This window comes from Pelophylax lessonae (assembly GCF_965119305.1).
Source record: "Pelophylax lessonae genome assembly, chromosome: 4".
Lineage (NCBI taxonomy): Eukaryota > Metazoa > Chordata > Amphibia > Anura > Ranidae > Pelophylax > Pelophylax lessonae.
Genome location: NC_138771.1, coordinates 609,466,434 through 609,486,616, shown reverse-complemented (window position 1 = coordinate 609,486,616; position 20,183 = coordinate 609,466,434). Strand labels below are relative to the sequence as shown.

Sequence of the window (20,183 nt, the reverse complement as noted above, 5' to 3'; positions counted from 1 at the left end):
AGCACCATTATTATTATATTTTGCACAATAATTTAGCACTGTAAGCACCTTATTTTTAGTTGCACTTAAGGTTATACATTGCATTTTTTTGCACATGAATATTTGGACTTTCTTTATATCTTGAATTATCATAAATTTTGATATTATAGGCACCTTATAATATATTTGCTAGCGCTGTGTCTTGTTTTACTACTTTAACTGGTTAAACTGACCTAATTTGCAGACCAAATGTTCATACCTTTGATCTATAAAAGAACCAAATGATACAATGTTTCTTTTTATCTCTCAGCGCTAAGCAATATTATGATAAACTTTTTATTTTATTTTTTTTTTTTTTTCTGTGAGCAGAGAACTGCTCTGCACTTGTTACATGAATCATGGAAATGTTGAATTAATAACGTGAGGGGGGTTGAGATCGCAATTTTTTATTTTTTTTTTAAACTTTATTTGTTTATTGCCACAAAAGGAACAAAGGAGAACCTAACAACATTATCCATATTTTCACGTTTTACAATATCCACATATACTTTCATTTTTCACCTGTACATAAATATAACTAAGATAAGCATTTTTCATGTTTAACCTGGACCTGAATATACTCTCCTTCAGAAATCTCCCATGTCTCAAATGTACATTTTTTACATTATTACTAATAAATCCTAGAGTAGTAAGAAGCAAAAAGAGAGAAAAAGAGTAGAGAGAAAAAGAAAAAAGAAAGAAGAAAAGGAGAGAGAAAAAAAAAAAGGGGGGGGGAACCCACAAGAGGGTACCAATGAATTTTTCTATACCTGTTTATGTATCTATATTTTAGTTCAACACCCATTTGTCCTTCAGAGATGAGACACCACCACTCAGAAAATCTAGGACTCCCCCACACCCCCTACTCTACAAGTTCCGTTCTTTTATATCCTATCCCTCCCTTCCCTCCCTCCGCCTTCTATTCTACGACCTCCCGTCGGAGTACATAGACCTCAGGAAGAGACAGAAAAATACCGGAGGGTGACCTCCAGTCCCACCTCCATCAATTCCCACACTCGTCAATACTAAAGGGCAACTAAGCCGTTCCCTCCAATATTTTCATAGGCCATAAAGACAATTGAGTACTGTCCATGATACTTTTTTTATTTGCACTAACATACAATTTTTCCGGACAAGCTTTAGGGGTATGTCCCCTTCATCAAGATCCAAGCAGTACTGATTAACAAAATGTTTAGCAGAATGGTAAAAAAAACACACAATACTGCTTGGATCTTGATGAAGGGGACATACCCCGAAAGCTTGTCCTGAAAAATTGTATGTAAGTGCAAATAAAAAAAAGTATAAAGTATCATGGACAGTACTCAATTGTCTCTGTCGCAAGTGCACTAATACGGCTACAATGACCTCAAGCATAGGCCATAACATAGTAACCAAAGAGCAGCAACATCAAGAAAAAATTGGCCTAACATTCAGGCTCTACTTAGTAAAGCAACCATTTGTCTAAGGCCAAGAGCCCAGAAGAATCAGCAACTGGTTACAAAAATGGGATCAAAAAATGAAAATAATTGTACAATAACATTTCAATTAATTGTAGGTCATTCATAGCCAAGTACTTGGAGAGGTAGGGGTACATCATGGTCAGAAAGTAAACCCAATGGCCCATATCACACAACCTCACTCCTGAATAAGTATGCAGGTTAGGGAGGCTTCATGGTACCCCCCCCCCCCCCCCCATCGGGAACCTTAAAAAGATTAATTTGATCATACCAGCTGCTTCCTTACTTTCTAATCTAGACTGGCTCACTCTATGGCTATAAAAAGGTTGCATGCCTGGACTTTATGCACCTGCCTCACAGTCTGGGTCTGAATGGAGCTTTTACCATTGGGACGTTATGCATGGAATGACACACAATAGGCGTTTTTTTTTTTCTCTGTACATTGCTGCATAATATAGGCATGGCTTTTAAATAACTAGTCATATGCAGGTTGTTAAAAGACTGGCCAATTTATCCTCAATTAAATGGCCTGATATGAAGCATGGATTGGATGTAGGCTTTATAAGGATATCTAGCGATCTTTAACTTGAAAAACACATAGAGGCTGCCATTGCTGACTTTTTAAAAACATTAGTTGTCTAGCTATTAAACACTAAACACCTATTTAGTGTATGGTATCTAGGAAGAAGTAGCATTGTCAGCCTAGCCTAATCTTTTAATTTGGACAGCAAAACACACACCCTTCTCATATTCATAACATGGGTGGGAGTTATTCAGTTTACAAAGGTTAAGTGAGCGGAGTTGGTAACATTGGCTGAGAGTACACAAGAAATCACAAGCTTTATGGATTTTTTTTTTTTTTTTTTGCAGGATCCTCACATAATTTTTTGTACTTGCTGGATGTATACTTGTACTGAAAAAAATAAATAAAATATGGCCATGCAATCAACCTATATCCTAGTAACCCTTAACGTAATAAAACAGAATCTGCTTTAGCAATAAGCATAAACTTGGATAATGTTCAGTGCAAAATGTATAGATTGCACTATTGTAATCATTAGCAGTTAATGTTGGCACCCTTATGATTGTATTAGCATAAAAGAAAAACATGTTGAAGATGCATCAGTGCATTATGGGAATAATGGTAAGTAAAAATAAAATACAAACTGAAATAATTCAAAAGTAAATTAGCAAAAAAAAAATGGCTGTCGGATTAATAAGATAAAACATTATTTTGCTGCAAATAAAATGTTCTCACCAGGTAAGTAAATAAAAGAAAATATCTTCCTAACAGGCCACTGAAAGTGCTAATACCTGACAGGGACTCTGATGAGTCCCTTCAGCTTAGCCTGGTGATATATTTTAGACAATAAATCTAAAAAAGTAAAGTAATGTTTGCACCATTTAAAAATATAATGTAAAAATATTGCTACTAAAAGTAAGATGGTAATATAGTCAAAATAAAATACATTTGTCAATGTAAAAAAATAAATAACCAAAGCATACAGTTTCATCACAATAGATACCTGGAATGGTGTAGTATAGAATGTTGTTGTTGTGAACCGCTTGTTAATGATTTTACCTGACTGAACTCAGCCTCGACCTAAATGCAATTCACCAACACTTCAACATAAGCGGTTCAGTTTTTGCGGTCCCGGGATATTGCGTTTTTTTCTGTAATGTTATTTTACTAATTAAATCATTGAAAATTAAATATTTTTGTGTTTTCCATAGCTTTTGCTATGTCTCTCAGCATCTTTTATGTGTTTTAATGAGTTTCTATTGTATTAAAAGTGTGTTTAAAGACCTTAAAATGCTTTTAAAAGTGCAGTGACAGTAAAAAAAAACATGCCTACAGTGTATTTTAATAGGCTTTTTCTATTTCGCAGACTTTCACTTTTCGCGGGTGGGTCCGGAACGTGTGTATATATATATATATATATATATATATATATATATATATATATATATATATATATATATATATATATATATATATATATATATATATATATATATGACATGTTGCTAATAAAAATATAAAAAATAACCTAAGATTGTAATAAGATGAATGTACAGTTTCATAAGAATAGATACCTGGAATGGTGTAGTATAGTAATACCTCTGCAGCACCTTGTTCTCCTTAGCTCTGCTTTATCTTAACCACTTGCCGACCGCATATACTGCGGCGGTCAGCCCCGTGCAGGCAAAGTGACGTATGGGTACGTCACTCGCCTGCGAGGCCGCCCCCACTCGTTCACTGTTATCCCCGCGCGTGTGACCGGCGGAGTCCGCCGGTCGCTCGGATCATCTGTTACAGAGGGAGAAAGACAGGCGGCTAATGTAAACAAAGCCGCCTGTCATTCTCATCATACGGTCCTGCTATGTGGGATCGTATGTCTCTGTAGTTACACAACAAGCCACATCCCTTCACAGTTAGAAGCACGCCCCTAGGGACACATTTAACCCCTCCTTCTCCAATAAAGTTAACCCCTTCCCTGCCAGTGTCATTTTTACAGTAACAGTGCATATGTATAGCACTGATTACTGTAGTAATGTCACTGGTCCCCCCAAAAGTGTCAAAAATGTCAGTCAAGGGTCCGATCTGTCCGTCGCAATGTCGCAGTCCCGCAAAAAAAAATCTCAGATTGCCGCCATTACTCGTTAAAAAAAAAAACAATAGAAATGACAAAAATCTTTCCCATAGTTAGTAAACGCAATAACTTTTGCGCAAATCAATCAAAATACGCTTATTGCAATGTAGCAGAAAACAAATTGGCCTAAAATGTTAAAAAATTTAGATTTTTACATTTTTTTGGGGGGAATTTCATATAATAAAATGTGAAAAATATTGTTATTTTTGCAAAATTGACGCTCTTTTTTTGTTTATAGCGCATGATCAAAAAATCGCAGAGGTGATCAAATACCACCAAAAGAAAGCTCTGTTTGTGGGAAAAAAAGGACGTCAAATGCGTTTAGGTACAGCGTCGCACGACCGCGCAATTGTCCATTAAAGTCACGCAGTGCCGAATCGCAAAATAGGGCCTGGTCAGGAAGGGGGTAAAATCTTCAGGGGCTTAAGTGGTTAAAGTGCTACTAAATCCACAACCGTAAAATCAGTCTGTATATGCAGTAAAGCATGCTTGTTATACTCACTGTGGAACCTAAGGGGTTAATCCTCTGCATTGTGTTAAAAGGCTGTTTGATCCTGTCTTCTCTGATCCTCCCCTTCTTGACTTGCCCCCAAAACATGTCCAAATAAGACAGAGTAAATGGAGTCACTCTGCACATGCTCGATTTGGTGTAAATTGCTAGAGATTTTTATTTTTTTTTCTCCGGAGAGTGCATGTGATCAGCACAGAGCCAATCAGCACTGTCCAGACAGAGGGCCAGGGGTCCTGCATCCTGATAGGACAGCCAGTGCAGTATGAAAACTCCTCCGACAAGCTTCACTAGACACTAATAGAAGTCACAAGACTGCTATATACTGCTGATGAGAAAAGGTATTTAGCAGCTTATATTTACTAAAATTGCATTTCCATATCCTGTGTACTGTGGAAGACCAGATATAGTAAATGCAGGCTCCTGGGTTTAGTAACACTTTAAATACAATTCTTCACCACTTCTACATAAGGTGACTTTAAGCTGGCCATAGATGGTTCAAACTATGTATGGGCAGTCGGAATGTACCCAAGATGATCGATCAATTAACTTGGGTACAACCAGCCTGGCAGATTTTGCATGCAATTATTGTTAGTGGCTGTTATAGCCACTAACAATAATCACTGTGTTCTCCTGGCAGGAGGAAATAATGGCTCCATGGGGTGGATTCCCTAGTCAACACCCATGGGTGCAGAAAATAAATTTGCTCTATCTCTGGCCAGCCTTAAGGCTTGTACACACTTGAAATCGGATGAAATATCCTCCAATTTTTCTCTTGCTCAGCGGTCATAACCGTTTTTAGTTGACAGTGCATAATGTTCACGAAATTTCTCGTCTGATTTTTTATTTTTTTTTGGGACATTTGTTTCTAGACTTCTGGGCGTTTCATATCTGATTTTTCACGGATGTACTGCATACACATTAAACTAAAATTGGTCGTGTTGGGGACGGACGATACAAATTTTGGTGTTTGTCCCTCCGTTTTTTTTCGTTGAAAATGTCGGCATCGGCTGCTGAAAGTTGTGTACACACTACCCGAAAATCGTACGATTTTTACCTCAGATGGGAATTTTCGGCAGATTTTCTACTAGTGTGTACCCCACTTTAGTTTTGTTATTGGTTTTTTTCCTACTAACAAAAGCCATGTTTTTAATAGTTTTTTTGGACAATGGGACTATCATTTGTTTATATTCACACTATATTGTCATGGTCTTACCTTCTTGCTGTTCTCCTTCGTTTGACATGTGCTGGCGGCCATCTTGGTTTCTGGGTTTCTTGTAGCCTCCCACCCTGCGGCTCCTCCTTCCCACTGGGAGGAGCTGGATGCCTAGCTCATATATATAGGAGTTCTGTGGCTTCAGTTCCCTGCTTGGTCCTCCTGTGTTCACATGCTTCTAAGACTGCTGCTGCTTCTGGTTCCTGTTCCTGGCTTCGTCTGACTACCCTGCTGGTTCCTGATCCTGGCTTCGTCTGACTACCCTGCTGGTTCCTGATCCTGGCTTCGTCTGACTACCCTGCTGGTTCCTGATCCTGGCTTCGTCTGACTACCCTGCTGGTTCCTGATCCCTGGCTTCGCAAAGACTCTGCATCGGTTTCGCCATCTGTTTGGACTTTTGCTTTATAGCTTGTTTTTCAATAAAGCTTGCTTATTTTCACTTATCTGTTGTTGTACGTCTGGTTCATGGTTCCGTGACATATATTCACACTTCCAATCATTAGCATATTAATACTAGGCGAGAATGGAACTGGTAGGATTAATCATTTTATTAAACTACATGAGAATTGGCTCAGTAGAACACCAAGAACAGATAACACTCTGATTTCATTAACAATAGAAACCGTAAACAGATACTTTGTGGTCTCACAAAGGATAGCTTATTGCATTTTCTGAATACTGTTGCATAAAATATGCACAGCTTTTTAAAAGCCCACTCGCATGTAGAGTTGTCATAAATGTAAAGTCCCAATGTGATTCTTGGTTGAGGATTAGGCTTTATAAGATTATTTGGGAATATATGACTGACCCTGCAGCTTCAGTAATATCAGAGTTACTCACAACCAGTGTACTATATTAGTATAATAATTCTACAATGGCTCAAATAATTTGATGCAAGAGAATTTGCATACCAGCCAGGAAAGCAGCATTTGCATAAAAATGAAGAGTTGGCAATGGTGGCAACCGTGCCCCTATCAGGATAGATTACCTTGAACAAACACTGCTGATTGTCACAAAATGTATTATCACTCCATCAAAGGATACATTCACCTTTGGAACATGTTTTATGTTCCACCTGTATTTAGGGTGGAACATGTAACATGTTCCAGCCCTTGCCTCCCCACCCCCCCCCTCCTTTTGACAGCGGGCAGGCGATCTCCCAACAGCTGCTATTAGAAAATGAAATACTGTGTGACCATGCGGGGCTCTGCCCGCAAGGCCACATCAATTAATTCAGAGTTCTGTGAATAAATGAACCACATCTTTCTGTGTCTGCCTCCTCGGACGATGGTTAGTAGTTCTTACTGAACTGTTAGGGCGCTGTTAGGCGCTCTCGTAGTCCAATAATTATTCCTGTAATTCAGTAACTGGCTGCCCATGGGAGGTATGGGCAGACAACTTATTGAGCATCTGCTGGATCCAGGCATTGCGGGCTGCAATGTCTTACAGGCTGCAGTGTAAAAGAAGTTTTACATTTTTTTTACTCGCAAAAAAATGCGCATTTATTTGTGTTTGTAAAAAAGTTGAACTTGGCCTTTAATTGGAAGATCTGTGAGAGGGGCAGTTGCTAAAAGGACCTGGGAATACTAGTGGACAACAGGCTTGGCAGTGGCATGCAATGCCAAGCCGCTGCAAGCAAAGCCAACAGAATACTGGGATGTATAAAAAAGGGGATTCACTCCAGAAATAAAGAGATTATTCTCCCTCTCTACAAGACTCTGGTCCGGCCACATCTGGAGTATGCTGTCCAGTTCTAGGCACCGGTCCTCAGGAAGGATGTGCTGGAACTGGAGAGAGTCCAGAGAAGGGCAACAAAAATAATTAGGGGAATGGAGGGCATCAGCTATGAGGAAAGACTACAAGCATTGAACTTATTCTCTCTGGAGAAGAGACGCTTGAGGGGGGATATGATATCGATGTACAAATACTGTACTGGTGACCCTAGCATAAGGAACAAACTTTTTAGAGAAAGGGAATACAATAAGACACGTGTCCACTCACTAAAACTAGAGGAAAAACAGTTTAACCTTAAAATACGTAAGGGGTTCTTCACTGTCAGAGCAGTAAGGATGTGGAATTCTCTTCCACAAGCAGTCGTATCAGCAGGGAGCATCAATAGTTTCAAAAAATTATTAGATGGGAACCTTAAAGACCACAACATACCGGGGTATACAATGTATGGTTAACAGTAGGGTTGAGCGGACACCTAGATGTCCGTGTTCGACGGGTTCGGCCGAACTTTAAAAAAAAGTCCGGGTCCGTGTCCCGGACTTTTACCGAACTTTTCCCGGACACCGAACCCCATTGAAGTCAATGGGGACCCGAACTTTAAGGCACTAAAATGGCTCTAAAACACCAATGGAAAGGGCTAGAGTGCTGCAAATGGCAGCAAAACGTAGTTAAGAGCATGGCAAGTGCTCTGCAAACAAATGTGGATAGGGAAATAACTTAAAACAACAAAAAAAAAACAGAAAAATAAAACAATGTTCTTCATCTCTGAAGGACGAGGCCCATATGGAGTAGGAGGGAGGTTGAGGTGGTGGTGGATGTGGCGGTGTCATAGGCGTGCGCACAGGGTGTGCCTGGTGTACCTGGGCACACCCTAATCACCTAGGGCACATAGCATTATCGCTCTGTTTGCCAGTGAGGAGATGGGAAAGATCTCCCTCGCACCTGCTCTGCTCTATTTCTCTTTGCCAGCAGGGAGAGTAATGTATCGGGGCCATGTACATGTAGGCAAACACATGCATGTGTATTTCAACTTTGGGGTGCACACCCTAATGCAATAGGCTGCGCACACCTATGGGCGGTGTAGGTGGAAGCGGTGGTGGAGGAGGACCAGGGCCGGATTAAGAGCATCATGGTCTTGGTGTTTAGGATTTTGAAGGGCCTTAAGGGCCGTGCCTTGGCATGCACCCAGAGGAGGAAGGGTGCAGCCATGCATGCCTAATTCAACATGGGATGCTGTCTCTGAAGCCCATAAACACATCCATGCATCGGCAACTGTCCCTCCTTGTCCGGCCTTCGCGCTGTGTGGGGAGGTTCTGAGGGTGCTGCCTGGGGAAGCGAGCATAGAAGCCAGACTTCTGTGTTTACAAGTGACAGAATAGCGGTCACAGTGAATATGGCCAACCCGGGGCCTATATAAAAGGTAGGGGCCTGCATGGAGCTGCAGCTCCAATAGCCCCTACGTTAATCTGGCCCTGAGGAGGAGGACGAGGTAGCCAACACTGCTTCTTTTCACAAATTTTAAATGAGGGTACACCCCAAAAGAGTGAGAAAGAGCAAAAATGGAACAATGGCTGGGTAAGGTCGGTATCCATTGCTATTCTGCACAAGGTACGGAAAAGTCCCGTGGGATCCATGCCTGGTTCATTTTAATGAACGTGAGCTTGTCCACATTGTCTCTGGACAGGCGGCTGCGCTTGTCTGTTATAACACCCCCAGCCGTGCTAAATACCCGTTCAGATAATACACTGGCTGCAGGGCACGCCAGCACCTCCAAGGCGTAAAGGGCAAGCTCAGGCCATGTGCCCAATTTGGAGACCCAGAAGTTGAAGGGGGCAGACCCCTCATTCACTACATGTAGGCGTGTGCACACATACTGCTCCACCATGTTGGTAAAATGCTGCCTCCTGCTAAGACGTTCCATCTGAGCTGCTGGTGCTGCTGTTTGTTGTGGCGTGCTGACAAAGCTTTTCCACATTTCGGCCATGCTAACCCTGTCTTCTGGAGGTGCTGGCGGTGCCCTGGTTGAGTTGGCGACCTCCTCCTCCTCTGCCTTGTGCTTCCACTGTGGCCCCGCTGTCAGATGGGAATGCCAGCAGCATCGCGTCTACCAGCGTGCGCTTGTACTCGCGCATCTTGCGATCGCGCTCCAGTGAGTGAATTAAGGACGGTACGTTGTCCTTGTAACGGGGATCCAGCAGCGTGGCCACCCAGTAATCAGCACAAGTTAGAATGTGGGCAACTCGGCGGTCGTTGTGGAGACACTGCAGCATGTAATCGCTCATGTGTGCCAGGCTGCCCAGAGGCGACGAAAGGCTGTCCTCTGTGGGAGGTGTATCGTCCGTGTCCTCTGTATCCCCCCAGCCACGCACCAGTGATGGCCATGAGCTGGCCTGGGTGCCACTCTGCTGTGAACATGGTTCCATCTCCTCCTCCAGCTCCTCCTCCTCCTCATCCTCCAGAACTGTGCCCCTGCTGGACAATTGTGTCCCTGGCGTTTGTGTGTGCAGGAACCCACCCTCGGAGCCCCTTGCGAATGACTGCCCTGAAAGCCTTTGAAATGTTACCTCTTCATCCTCCTCCTCCTCCTCCTCATCCTGTGCCACATCCTCTTCCATCATCGCCCGAATTGTTTTTTCAAGGAGGCATAGAAGTGGGATAGTTAAGCTGACAACGGCGTCATTGCCACTGGCCATGTTGGTGGAGTACTCAAAACAGCGCAACAAGGCACACAGGTCTCGCATGGAGGCCCAGTTATTGGTGGTGAAGTGGTGCTGTTCCACAGAGCGACTCACGCGTGCGTGCTGCAGCTGAAACACCACTATGGCCTGCTGCTGCTCGCACAGTCTTTGCAGCATGTGCAAGGTGGAGTTCCACCTTGTGGGCACGTCACATATGAGGCGGTGAGCGGGAAGGCCGAAGTTACGCTGCAGCCCTGCCAGGCGAGCAGCAGCAGGGTGAGAACGCCGAAAGTGCGCACAGACGGCCCGCACTTTCTGCAGCAGCTCTGACATATCGGGGTAGTTTTTAAGGAACCTCTGCACCACCAAATTCAGCACATGCGCCAGGCAAGGGATGTGCGTCAAACCGGCTAGGCCCAGAGCTGCTATGAGATTTCGCCCGTTATCGCACACCACCAGGCCGGGCTTGAGGCTCGCTGGCAGCAACCACTCATTTGTCTGCTGTTCCATGCTCCTCCACAACTCCTGCGCGGTGTGTGGTTTGTCCCCCAAACAGGCAAGTTGTAAAACTGCCTGCTGTCGTTTAGCCCTGGCCGTGCTGAAGTTGGTGGTGAAGGTATTACGCTGTCCGGATGAGGAGGCGGTAGAGGATGAGGTAGCGGAGTAGGATGAGTTAGGAACAGGAGGCAAACTGAAGCGCCCTGCAATCCTCGGTGGTGGAAGGACATGTGCCAAATTGCTATCCGCCTCAGGCCCATCCGCCACTGCATTTACCCAGTGTGCCGTTAGGGAGATATAACGCCCCTGACCGTGCTTACTGGTCCACGTATCGGTAGTTAGGTGGACCTTGGCACAGATGGCGTTGCGCAGTGCACACCTGATTTTTTCCCCCACTTGGTTGTGCAGGGAAGGGATGGCTTGCCTGGAAAAGTAGTGGCGGCTGGGCACGACGTACTGTGGGACAGCCACCGACATAAGCTTTTTAAAACTGGGCGTCTCCACCAGACGGAATGACAGCATTTCAAAGGCCAATAATTGTGAAATGCTGGCATTCAGGGCCAGGGATCGCGGGTGGGTAGGGGGGTACTTCCTCTTCCTCTCAAGTGTTTGGGAGATGGAAAGCTGAACGCTTCCACGGGACATTGTGGAGATGGTTGTTGGTGACCCAGGTGGTGGTGTTGCTGACAGATCGTCTGTTTGCGGGGTGGCAGGTGCCGGTATGACTACAGAGGTGGCTGGAGCGGCCGAGACTGCAGCAGAAGAGGAAGCAGGATGAGCCAGAGACGTTTCTTGGTTTTGAAGGTGTGTACTCCACTGCAGCTCGTGCTTTGCACTTAGATGCCTGATCATGCAGGTTGTGCTCAGGTTGAGAAGGTTTATGCCTCGCTTCAGGCTCTGATTGCACAGGGTGCAAACCACTCGTGTCCTGTCATCAGCACATTTTCTAAAGAACTTCCACGCTAGAGAACTCTTTTGAGCTGACTTTGGTGCGCTCGTTCCCTTGCTGCGTTGGGCAGTAGCAGGCGTAGTGTCTAGGGCATGGCCGCTCCGCTTCTGCACCCTGCTCCCTCTTCTGCTGTGCTGGTGGCTCTGTGCGACCACCGCCTCTTCCTCCAAACTACTCAGGTCACCTGCATGACCTTCATTCCATGTGGGGTCGAGGACCTCATCGTCCTCCACATCATCTTCCACCCAGTCTTCACCCCTGCCCTCCCTGTCGGTCTCCACAATGCTGAACGCCGCAGCAGTTGGCACCTGCGTTTCGTCATCATCGGAGACGTGCTGTGATGGTCCTTCCATGTACTCATCTTGAGAAATAAGTGGTTGGGCATCGCTGCACTCAATCTCTTCCACTTCTGGGGCAGGGCTAGGTGGATGGCCCTGGGAAACCCTGCTGACAGAGTCCTCAAAAAGAATAAGAGACTGCTCTATGGCTTGGGGCTCAGACTGCTTGCCTGATTTGCAAGGGGGTGAGGTGAAAGACGGTTAGACATTGGCTGCAGGTGCCAACTCTGACCTTTCTGCAGTAGACTGGGTGGGAGACAATGTGAAGGAACTGGAGGCACTGTCAGCAGCAAACCAATCTACTATCGCCTCTCTGTGTTCTGGCCTCATCACTTCTAGAGGCGTATGATGCCCTACCAAATACTGATGCAGGTTCTGTCGCCTACTCACACTTGAGGAAAGTGTTTCACTTGTGCGTGTAGCTGGCACAGATCGACCACGTCCTCTCCTTGCAACAGGAGCTCTAGCAGCAGCACCACCACGACCCAGGCCACGGCCCCTATTTGACGCTCTCCTCATATTTCTGAAATTTAAGATCTTGCCCTAGAAAGGTCTTTATTGAATAGCGGAACAAAAGAACAACAGTATCGCACGGGTGTATCTCACAGTCAAATATGCAAACTATGCCGCAATTTAATGTTTTTTACACCAAAAGGGTGTGTATTGAATAGCGGAATAGGATAAACAACTGTGTATCTCACACGTACAAACACAGACTAGGCCCGATTAAATTTTTTCCTACCCTAAAGGGAGGATGAGGAAGAGGAGTATGGAACAGGCAGCACCCTCAAATCTTCAGAAGTATGAGATGAACCCCAAAAACTTGGAAAGGTGGATCTCACACGTACCGACACAGACTATTCCGCAATTTAATTGAGCCACAAAGGTTTTTATTGAATAGCGGAATAGGAAATATGATCAAAAAAAAGTGTATGTTTTTCACACGTACAGAAGCACACTAGGCCCCAATTACTATTGTTTGTACACCTAAAAGGATGGATGAGGAAGAGGAGGAGGAGGAGTATAGAACAGGCAGCACCCTCAAAGCTTCAGAAGTATGAGATGAACCCCAAAAACTTGGAAAGGTGGATCTCACACGTACCGACACAGACTATTCCGCAATTTAATTGAGCCCCAAAGGTTTTTATTGAATAACGGAATAGGAAATATGATCAAAAAAAGTGTATGTTTTTCACACGTACAGAAGCACACTAAGCCCCAATTACTATTGTTTGTACACCTAAAAGGATGGATGAGGAGGAGGAGGAGGAGTATAGAACAGGCAGCACCCTCAAAGCTTCAGAAGTATGAGATTGTGTTCACTGTACCCCACAAAGATTGTGTTCACTGTACCCCACAAAGATTGTGTTCACTGTACCCCACAAAGGTTTTGTTCACTGCACCCCACAAAGATTGTGTTCACTGTACCCCACAAAGGTTTTGTTCACTGCACCCCACAAAGATTGTGTTCACTGTACCCCACAAAGGTTTTGTTCACTGTACCCCACAAAGATTGTGTTCACTGCACTCCAAAAGGATTGTCTTCACTGCACCCCACAAAGATTGTGTTCACTGTACCCCACAAAGGTTTTGTTCACTGCACCCCACAAAGATTGTGTTCACTGTACCCCACAAAGGTTTTGTTCACTGCACCCCACAAAGATTGTGTTCACTGTACCCCCCAAAGATTTTGTTCACTGCACCCCACAAGGATTGTTTGTCTTCACTGCACCCCACAAGGATTGTCTTCACTGCACCCCACAAAGATTGTGTTCACTGCACCCCACAAAAGGTTTTGTTCACTGCACCCCACAAAGATTGTGTTCACTGCACCCCACAAAGATTGTGTTCACTGTACCCCACAAAGGTTTTGTTCACTGCACCCCACAAAGATTCTGTTCACTGTACCCCACAAAGATTGTGTTCACTGCACTCCAAAAGGATTGTCTTCACTGCACCCCACAAAGATTGTGTTCACTGTACCCCACAAAGGTTTTGTTCACTGCACCCCACAAAGATTGTGTTCACTGTACCCCACAAAGGTTTTGTTCACTGCACCCCACAAAGATTGTGTTCACTGTACCCCCCAAAATGTTTTGTTCACTGCACCCCACAAGGATTGTCTTCACTGCACCCCACAAGGATTGTCTTCACTGCACCCCACAAAGATTTTGTTCACTGCACCCCACAAAGATTGTGTTCACTGTACCCCACAAAGATTTTGTTCACTGCACTCCAAAAGGATTGTCTTCACTGCACCCCACAAAGATTGTGTTCACTGTACCCCACAAAGGTTTTGTTCACTGCACCCCACAAAGATTGTGTTCACTGTACCCCACAAAGGTTTTGTTCACTGCACCCCACAAAGATTGTGTTCACTGTACCCCACAAAGGTTTTGTTCACTGCACCCCACAAAGATTGTGTTCACTGTACCCCACAAAGGTTTTGTTCACTGCACCCCACAAAGATTGTGTTCACTGTACCCCACAAAGATTGTGTTCACTGTACCCCACAAAGGTTTTGTTCACTGCACCCCACAAAGATTGTGTTCACTGTACCCCACAAAGGTTGTGTTCACTGCACCCCACAAAGGTTTTGTTCACTGCACCCCACAAAGATTGTGTTCACTGCACCCCACAAAGATTGTGTTCACTGCACTCCAAAAGGATTGTCTTCACTGCACCCCACAAAGATTGTGTTCACTGTACCCCACAAAGGTTTTGTTCACTGCACCCCACAAAGATTGTGTTCACTGTACCCCACAAAGGTTTTGTTCACTGCACCCCACAAAGATTGTGTTCACTGCACCCCACAAAGATTGTGTTCACTGTACCCCCCCAAAGATTTTGTTCACTGCACCCCACAAGGATTGTCTTCTCTGCACCCCACAAAGATTGTGTTCACTGTACCCCCCAAAGATTTTGTTCACTGCACCCCACAAGGATTGTCTTCACTGCACCCCACAAGGATTGTCTTCACTGCACCCCACAAAGATTGTGTTCACTGTACCCCCACAAAGGTTTTGTTCACTGCACCCCACAAAGATTTTGTTCACTGCACTCCAAAAGGATTGTGTTCACTGCACCCCAAAAAGATTGTGTTCACTGCAGCCCACACACAGAAAAATGGATGTGGATCACTGACACCTGCCTATCTCCTATCCCACACCACACAGCAATATCGATTGTAGTTTGTAGAACACACTTTCCCTAAAATTCAGCAGACTCTGTCCCTAACAGGATTGAGAAGAGATCGTAGATCAGGAGAACTAAGTGCAGACCCCACCCCACACAGCAATATCGATTGTAGTTTGTAGAACACACTGACCCTATAATTCAGCAGACTCTATCCCTAAAATGCCTACAACTCGCCCTGCCTAAACACTCCGACCTGTCCCTCAATTCTATCCGGACACAAATGGTTTTTTCCTGCCTATCTTTCCCTAATCAGCAGCCAGCACGTTGATGTGTGCTCTGTCCCTGATCTAAGCAGCATAATGACGCCGCTGCGGCTGCCTCGAACTTATAAAGACTTGGTCACATGCTTCAGACGGCCAATCACAGCTACTGAGACATTTGCAGGCATGGCTGGGATGGCTTAAGGCACACCAGTTAAACGATTGTTGATTGGCTGTTGAAAGCCCGCCATGAAAAGAGCGCCAAAGCATGCAAAACCCGGAAATAAAACGACCGAACACGGATTTTTACCCGAATATACAGTAAAGTGTCCGTGTTCGGGTAACAAAAATCCAATTATTCGGTACGAACACGAATAATACAGTCCGTGTTCGCTCAACACTAGTTAACAGCAAACACACACACACATCATGGGTTGAACTGGAGGGACTGAGGTCTTTTTTCAACCTCACAAACTATGTAACTATGTATGTAACTATCCTGTACTTACTGAAATGTGCATAGCGCCATATTTTCTTGGCCAAGTCTCAAGACTAATAGGGATGACCTTGGGGTTCTGACTGTTTCTATATTCGATCGAACTTTGCATGTTCGGAGTTTGGTGAATGGCCATACTAAATGGAGTAGCTGGCTGAACTAAACCTCTGACTGCATGCAGAGGGAAATGAAACCTTTAGAAGTGGTGGTATTACTGCTAAATGTGACAGAATCCTGTTTAGGCTGCTTGTTACGGAGCCAGATAAATATTACAGGTTAGCATTTTTTAATGATTGATTTTTCTGGAATTTGACCTGCAGTTTGTTTAGTGACCGGGTCTAAGGGGAGCTTTTGTTTCAATAATAAAATAATTTTTCAGAAAACACAACTTTTTTTACTTTATTCTTACAACAGAATATACCCTTCCAGTGTTTACATTATTAGTATGTGATCAAAGCAACCAGGTTATCATCTTCCCTTCCTTAGTTTGTGTGTGTGTGTGTGTGTGTGTGTGTGTGTGTGTGTGTGTGACTGATATATTTGAAAAAATCTATATATTTTTTTTCTTTCTGCTGTAAAACATAACCAATAAAAAATAGAAAATATCTAATTTCTTCAAAAATTCAGGTCAAAATGTATTCTGCTACATGTCTACATGTATATTTTGATTGGTTTGTGTGAAAGCTATATCAACTACAAGCTATGGTATACATACTGGATTATACTTGTAATGGCCATGCTCAGCGACATATAGTGGGGCTGTGATAGTGCAGCAGGCAATCTGACACTAACTGACACTGACATCACCAGTGAAACTAATACAGTGATTAGTGATACTATACGCTGTCACTGTACTAATGACACTGGCTGGAAAAGGGGTTAACAACTAGGGGGGAGCAAATGGATAACTGCTTTGCAGGGAGAGGAAACAAACAGACCACTCCCTCTTTCAACAGCCCTGTGTTATTTGTCAACGCAGGGCTCTGGGTTGTGATTGGACACAGCCAATCAGGTCTCAGCCATGATTCATTAGCTGAAACCTCTTGACAAAATCCTGCGGTGTCCAAACACAGCAGGAGTCACCGGGAGGAGGGCACACGCATTCTCCCTCATCCCGAAAGCCACAATCGACATACAGGTACGGGATTATGCCTGTGGTCGGTGCAGGCGTGCGCTGAACCTGGAAGCCGATACCGACATACAGGTTGTGCCTGTATGAGCCACCTGCCCACATTAAAATGCGGGTGGGCGGCAAGTGGTTAAGGCTTCTTTCCATTTTAGATGGCTTGATGGTGATAAAGAACTGCCTTGTATAAGAAAACCTTCATTTGGCTTTTCTTGGGTGAATTCTCTGGTATTGAGTAACCTGTCCAATCTGTAAGAGGTATTTGCCCCATTCTAAACATCTAAAAGGCTTTTCTCCTGTGTGAGTCTTCTGGTCTTGAGTAAGATGGAAAGAGGTATTTGAGTAAGATCTGCAAAAGGTATTTGACCCATTCTAAACATCTAAACGGCTTTTCTCCTGTGTGAGTCTTCTGGTCTTGAGTAAGATGGAAAGAGGTATTCGAGTAAGATCTGCAAGAGGTATTTGACCCATTCTAAACATCTAAAAGGCTTTTCTCCTGTGTGAGTCTTCTGGTCTTGAGTAAGATGGAAACCTTGTGAGAAGCACTTGACACATCCTCACCCTTTGAATGACTTCTCTCCTGTGTGAGTCTTCTGGTGTTTAGTAAGATGAGGACGTTGTGAGAAGCATTTGTCGCATTCTGAACATTTAAATGGTTTCTCTCCTGTGTGAATTCTCTGGTGTACAGTAATACGATTTTGATCTGGGAAGAACTTGCCACATTCGGAGCATCTGAATGGTTTCTCACCTGTGTGAGTCTTGTGGTGTGCAACAAGACTACTCCTATTAGGGAAGCATTTGCCACACTCTAAACATTTAAGTGGTTTCTCTCCTGTGTGAATTCGCAGGTGTACAGTAAGGTTATAATCTACCGAGAAGCACTTGCCACATTCTGAACACTGAAATGGCTTCACTCCAGTATGAATCCTCTGGTGAACATTAAGCTTTGACTGAGAAATAAAACTTTTGTGGCACTCAGAGCATGGATACGGCTTGTCCCTTACTTTACTCATCGTATTGATTGAAGATCTGTTTATTTGTAAAGTAGGTGTAAAAAAAAAAAGGAAAACCAGAATCTTAATATTAACAAAAATACTGAAGTCAGATGCTTTTGCATTTTTGGTGATTTAACCATTCCCTCACTGACCACAGCACAAATTTTCATAATGAAAATCTATAACTCTGCAAAGTATAGACATAGAACTATTTATTTTTACATTAGTAATTCATAGTGCACACCTATGGTTTGTCACTATGGTGACATCAATCAGCTCTTTTCCTACATTAATGATTAGACAAGATCAATTATCCTGATCCAGTTACCAGAGGTGCACCGAATGGAAATGTAGCAGTCTTTTAAAAGGTGGGGTATACATGGGTAGGGCAAACTGGGTGGAGTCAGGAGCAGAGGCGAAGGGGGGTGGCAAAATTAGGTTTTGCCTAGAGTGTTAAAAGCCCTGGCACCAGCCCTATTCATCATACTATGCCTCCTTTTCTTCATGCCCTGTTTCCTTGTTATTATAAATATACTGGTTTTCATATACATATACATGTAAAACTGGTCTACTGGTTCTGAGCAGGATCAATGTTTTTTGTACTTGTAACCTCCGCATCTAAAGGCTATTAAGCCTTAAATTAAAAAAAGAATTGACAAATAAGCACGTAAACTATACAATAATGTTCAGTGTAAAATGGATGGATAGCACCATTGTAACAACTACAATGTAATGCTCAAAAACACACTATGTCAGATGATGATCAAGTACAGCATTAGCAGCACTTAAATACAACTCTACTTAAAATTGCACATCAAATAAATGTCCATTATATAAAAAAAAGTCCATAGGACGTGAATTGATGATAAGTTCAAGTGACAGGGGTGATAAATGTGGTCGATAAGGAATAAGCTTCAACTAAGCCGTCACCACACCTCGTGGATAAAACCCCTCAAGATAGAAAACTCACTAGAAGCCAGTATATATAAGGCACATAACCTCACATGCAGCTAACCCAATTAGCCTCCATTCAGGTGTACATAGCTCCGGGGCTGTCTCCTAATAATCCAGCTATCCAAAAGCCTCACACTTCCACTTGGTATAGCATCAGATGACAGGACCGGGATTAATGCAAAAAGGAGCTCATAGTGAAGTACGTTTTAAAATCTTTATTATCATGCATTTCCCAATTACAAGCCCAACCCCCCCCCCCCTCAAATATTGCACTCTGACAAAGTTGATTACGAAACGTTAGGGCGTGACCACGTGGCTGCGACACATGGTCAGTAGCTAGTGCCGAAGCTTCCCCACCGCCGGAGACCGAGGGACGGAGAGCGGTGAGTGAGGCGGCTCTGCCCTAGCTTGGATTTTGCTGGATACTCAGTGTCTGTTGTTTTAATCCACTTGTGACTGCAAAATATGAGGGGGGGCTTGTAATTGGGTTCACTTATTGGCATTGGCGCTGGGTGGATATATTAATATTGATTAGTGTGTCCCTTTATATATTTATACCAGGCATGTCCAACCTGCGGCCCGTAACCGCAGGCAATGTGGCCCACTGCCCCCTGACAATTTTTTTTTTTTTTGCTGGGGAAGAAGGAAGTCGGGTCGGGGGCATGGGCATGGCCACAGCAGCTTCCAACTAACGGTAGGCAGAGGCTGCCTCGAAGGGGAGGGGGGGAGGCGAGAATGTGCAGTGTTTCTGACTCCTACCACCATGACCACTTCAAATCACTGAAGTGGTCATGGTGGTTAGAGTGTTCCTTTATTATCTCTCAGAAGTAAACCTCTGTATACTGATTCCATTTCATTTGATCATCCTCTAGTTGTGCCAAATTAGTGCGGAGGGGGGGGGGGGCACGTGGGAAGGGCGCAGCTGCATTTTATTACTTATATACCTTAACTATAGTATATATTTTATATGGGGCCTGAGGAAATTTCTCTACACTCAATGTGGCCCAGAGAAGCCAAAAGGTTGGACACCCATGATTTATACAATGTAATGCTGGTTTTATTCGGATTCCACTAGAATGAAAAAACATGTTCTAGATGCATCATTTAATACTTGCAAAATTTTATAGCTGTATCAGTGATGATCGTGGTAAGCAAAAATAAAATACA

General features: G+C 43.8%; 1 protein-coding gene across 1 annotated transcript in view; it reads right to left on the bottom strand.

Annotated features, from left to right (window-relative positions):
* The window catches only part of LOC309552824 (uncharacterized protein), a gene marked incomplete at both ends in the record, with an annotated part of 46,715 nt that overhangs the window by 14,327 nt on the left and 12,205 nt on the right, over nt 1-20,183 (bottom strand). Inside the window, one exon of the mRNA XM_082253734.1 lies at nt 17,629-17,935. Within this exon, the coding sequence (XP_082109860.1) occupies nt 17,629-17,935 (307 nt within the window). The remainder of the gene's footprint in view (nt 1-17,628; nt 17,936-20,183) is intronic.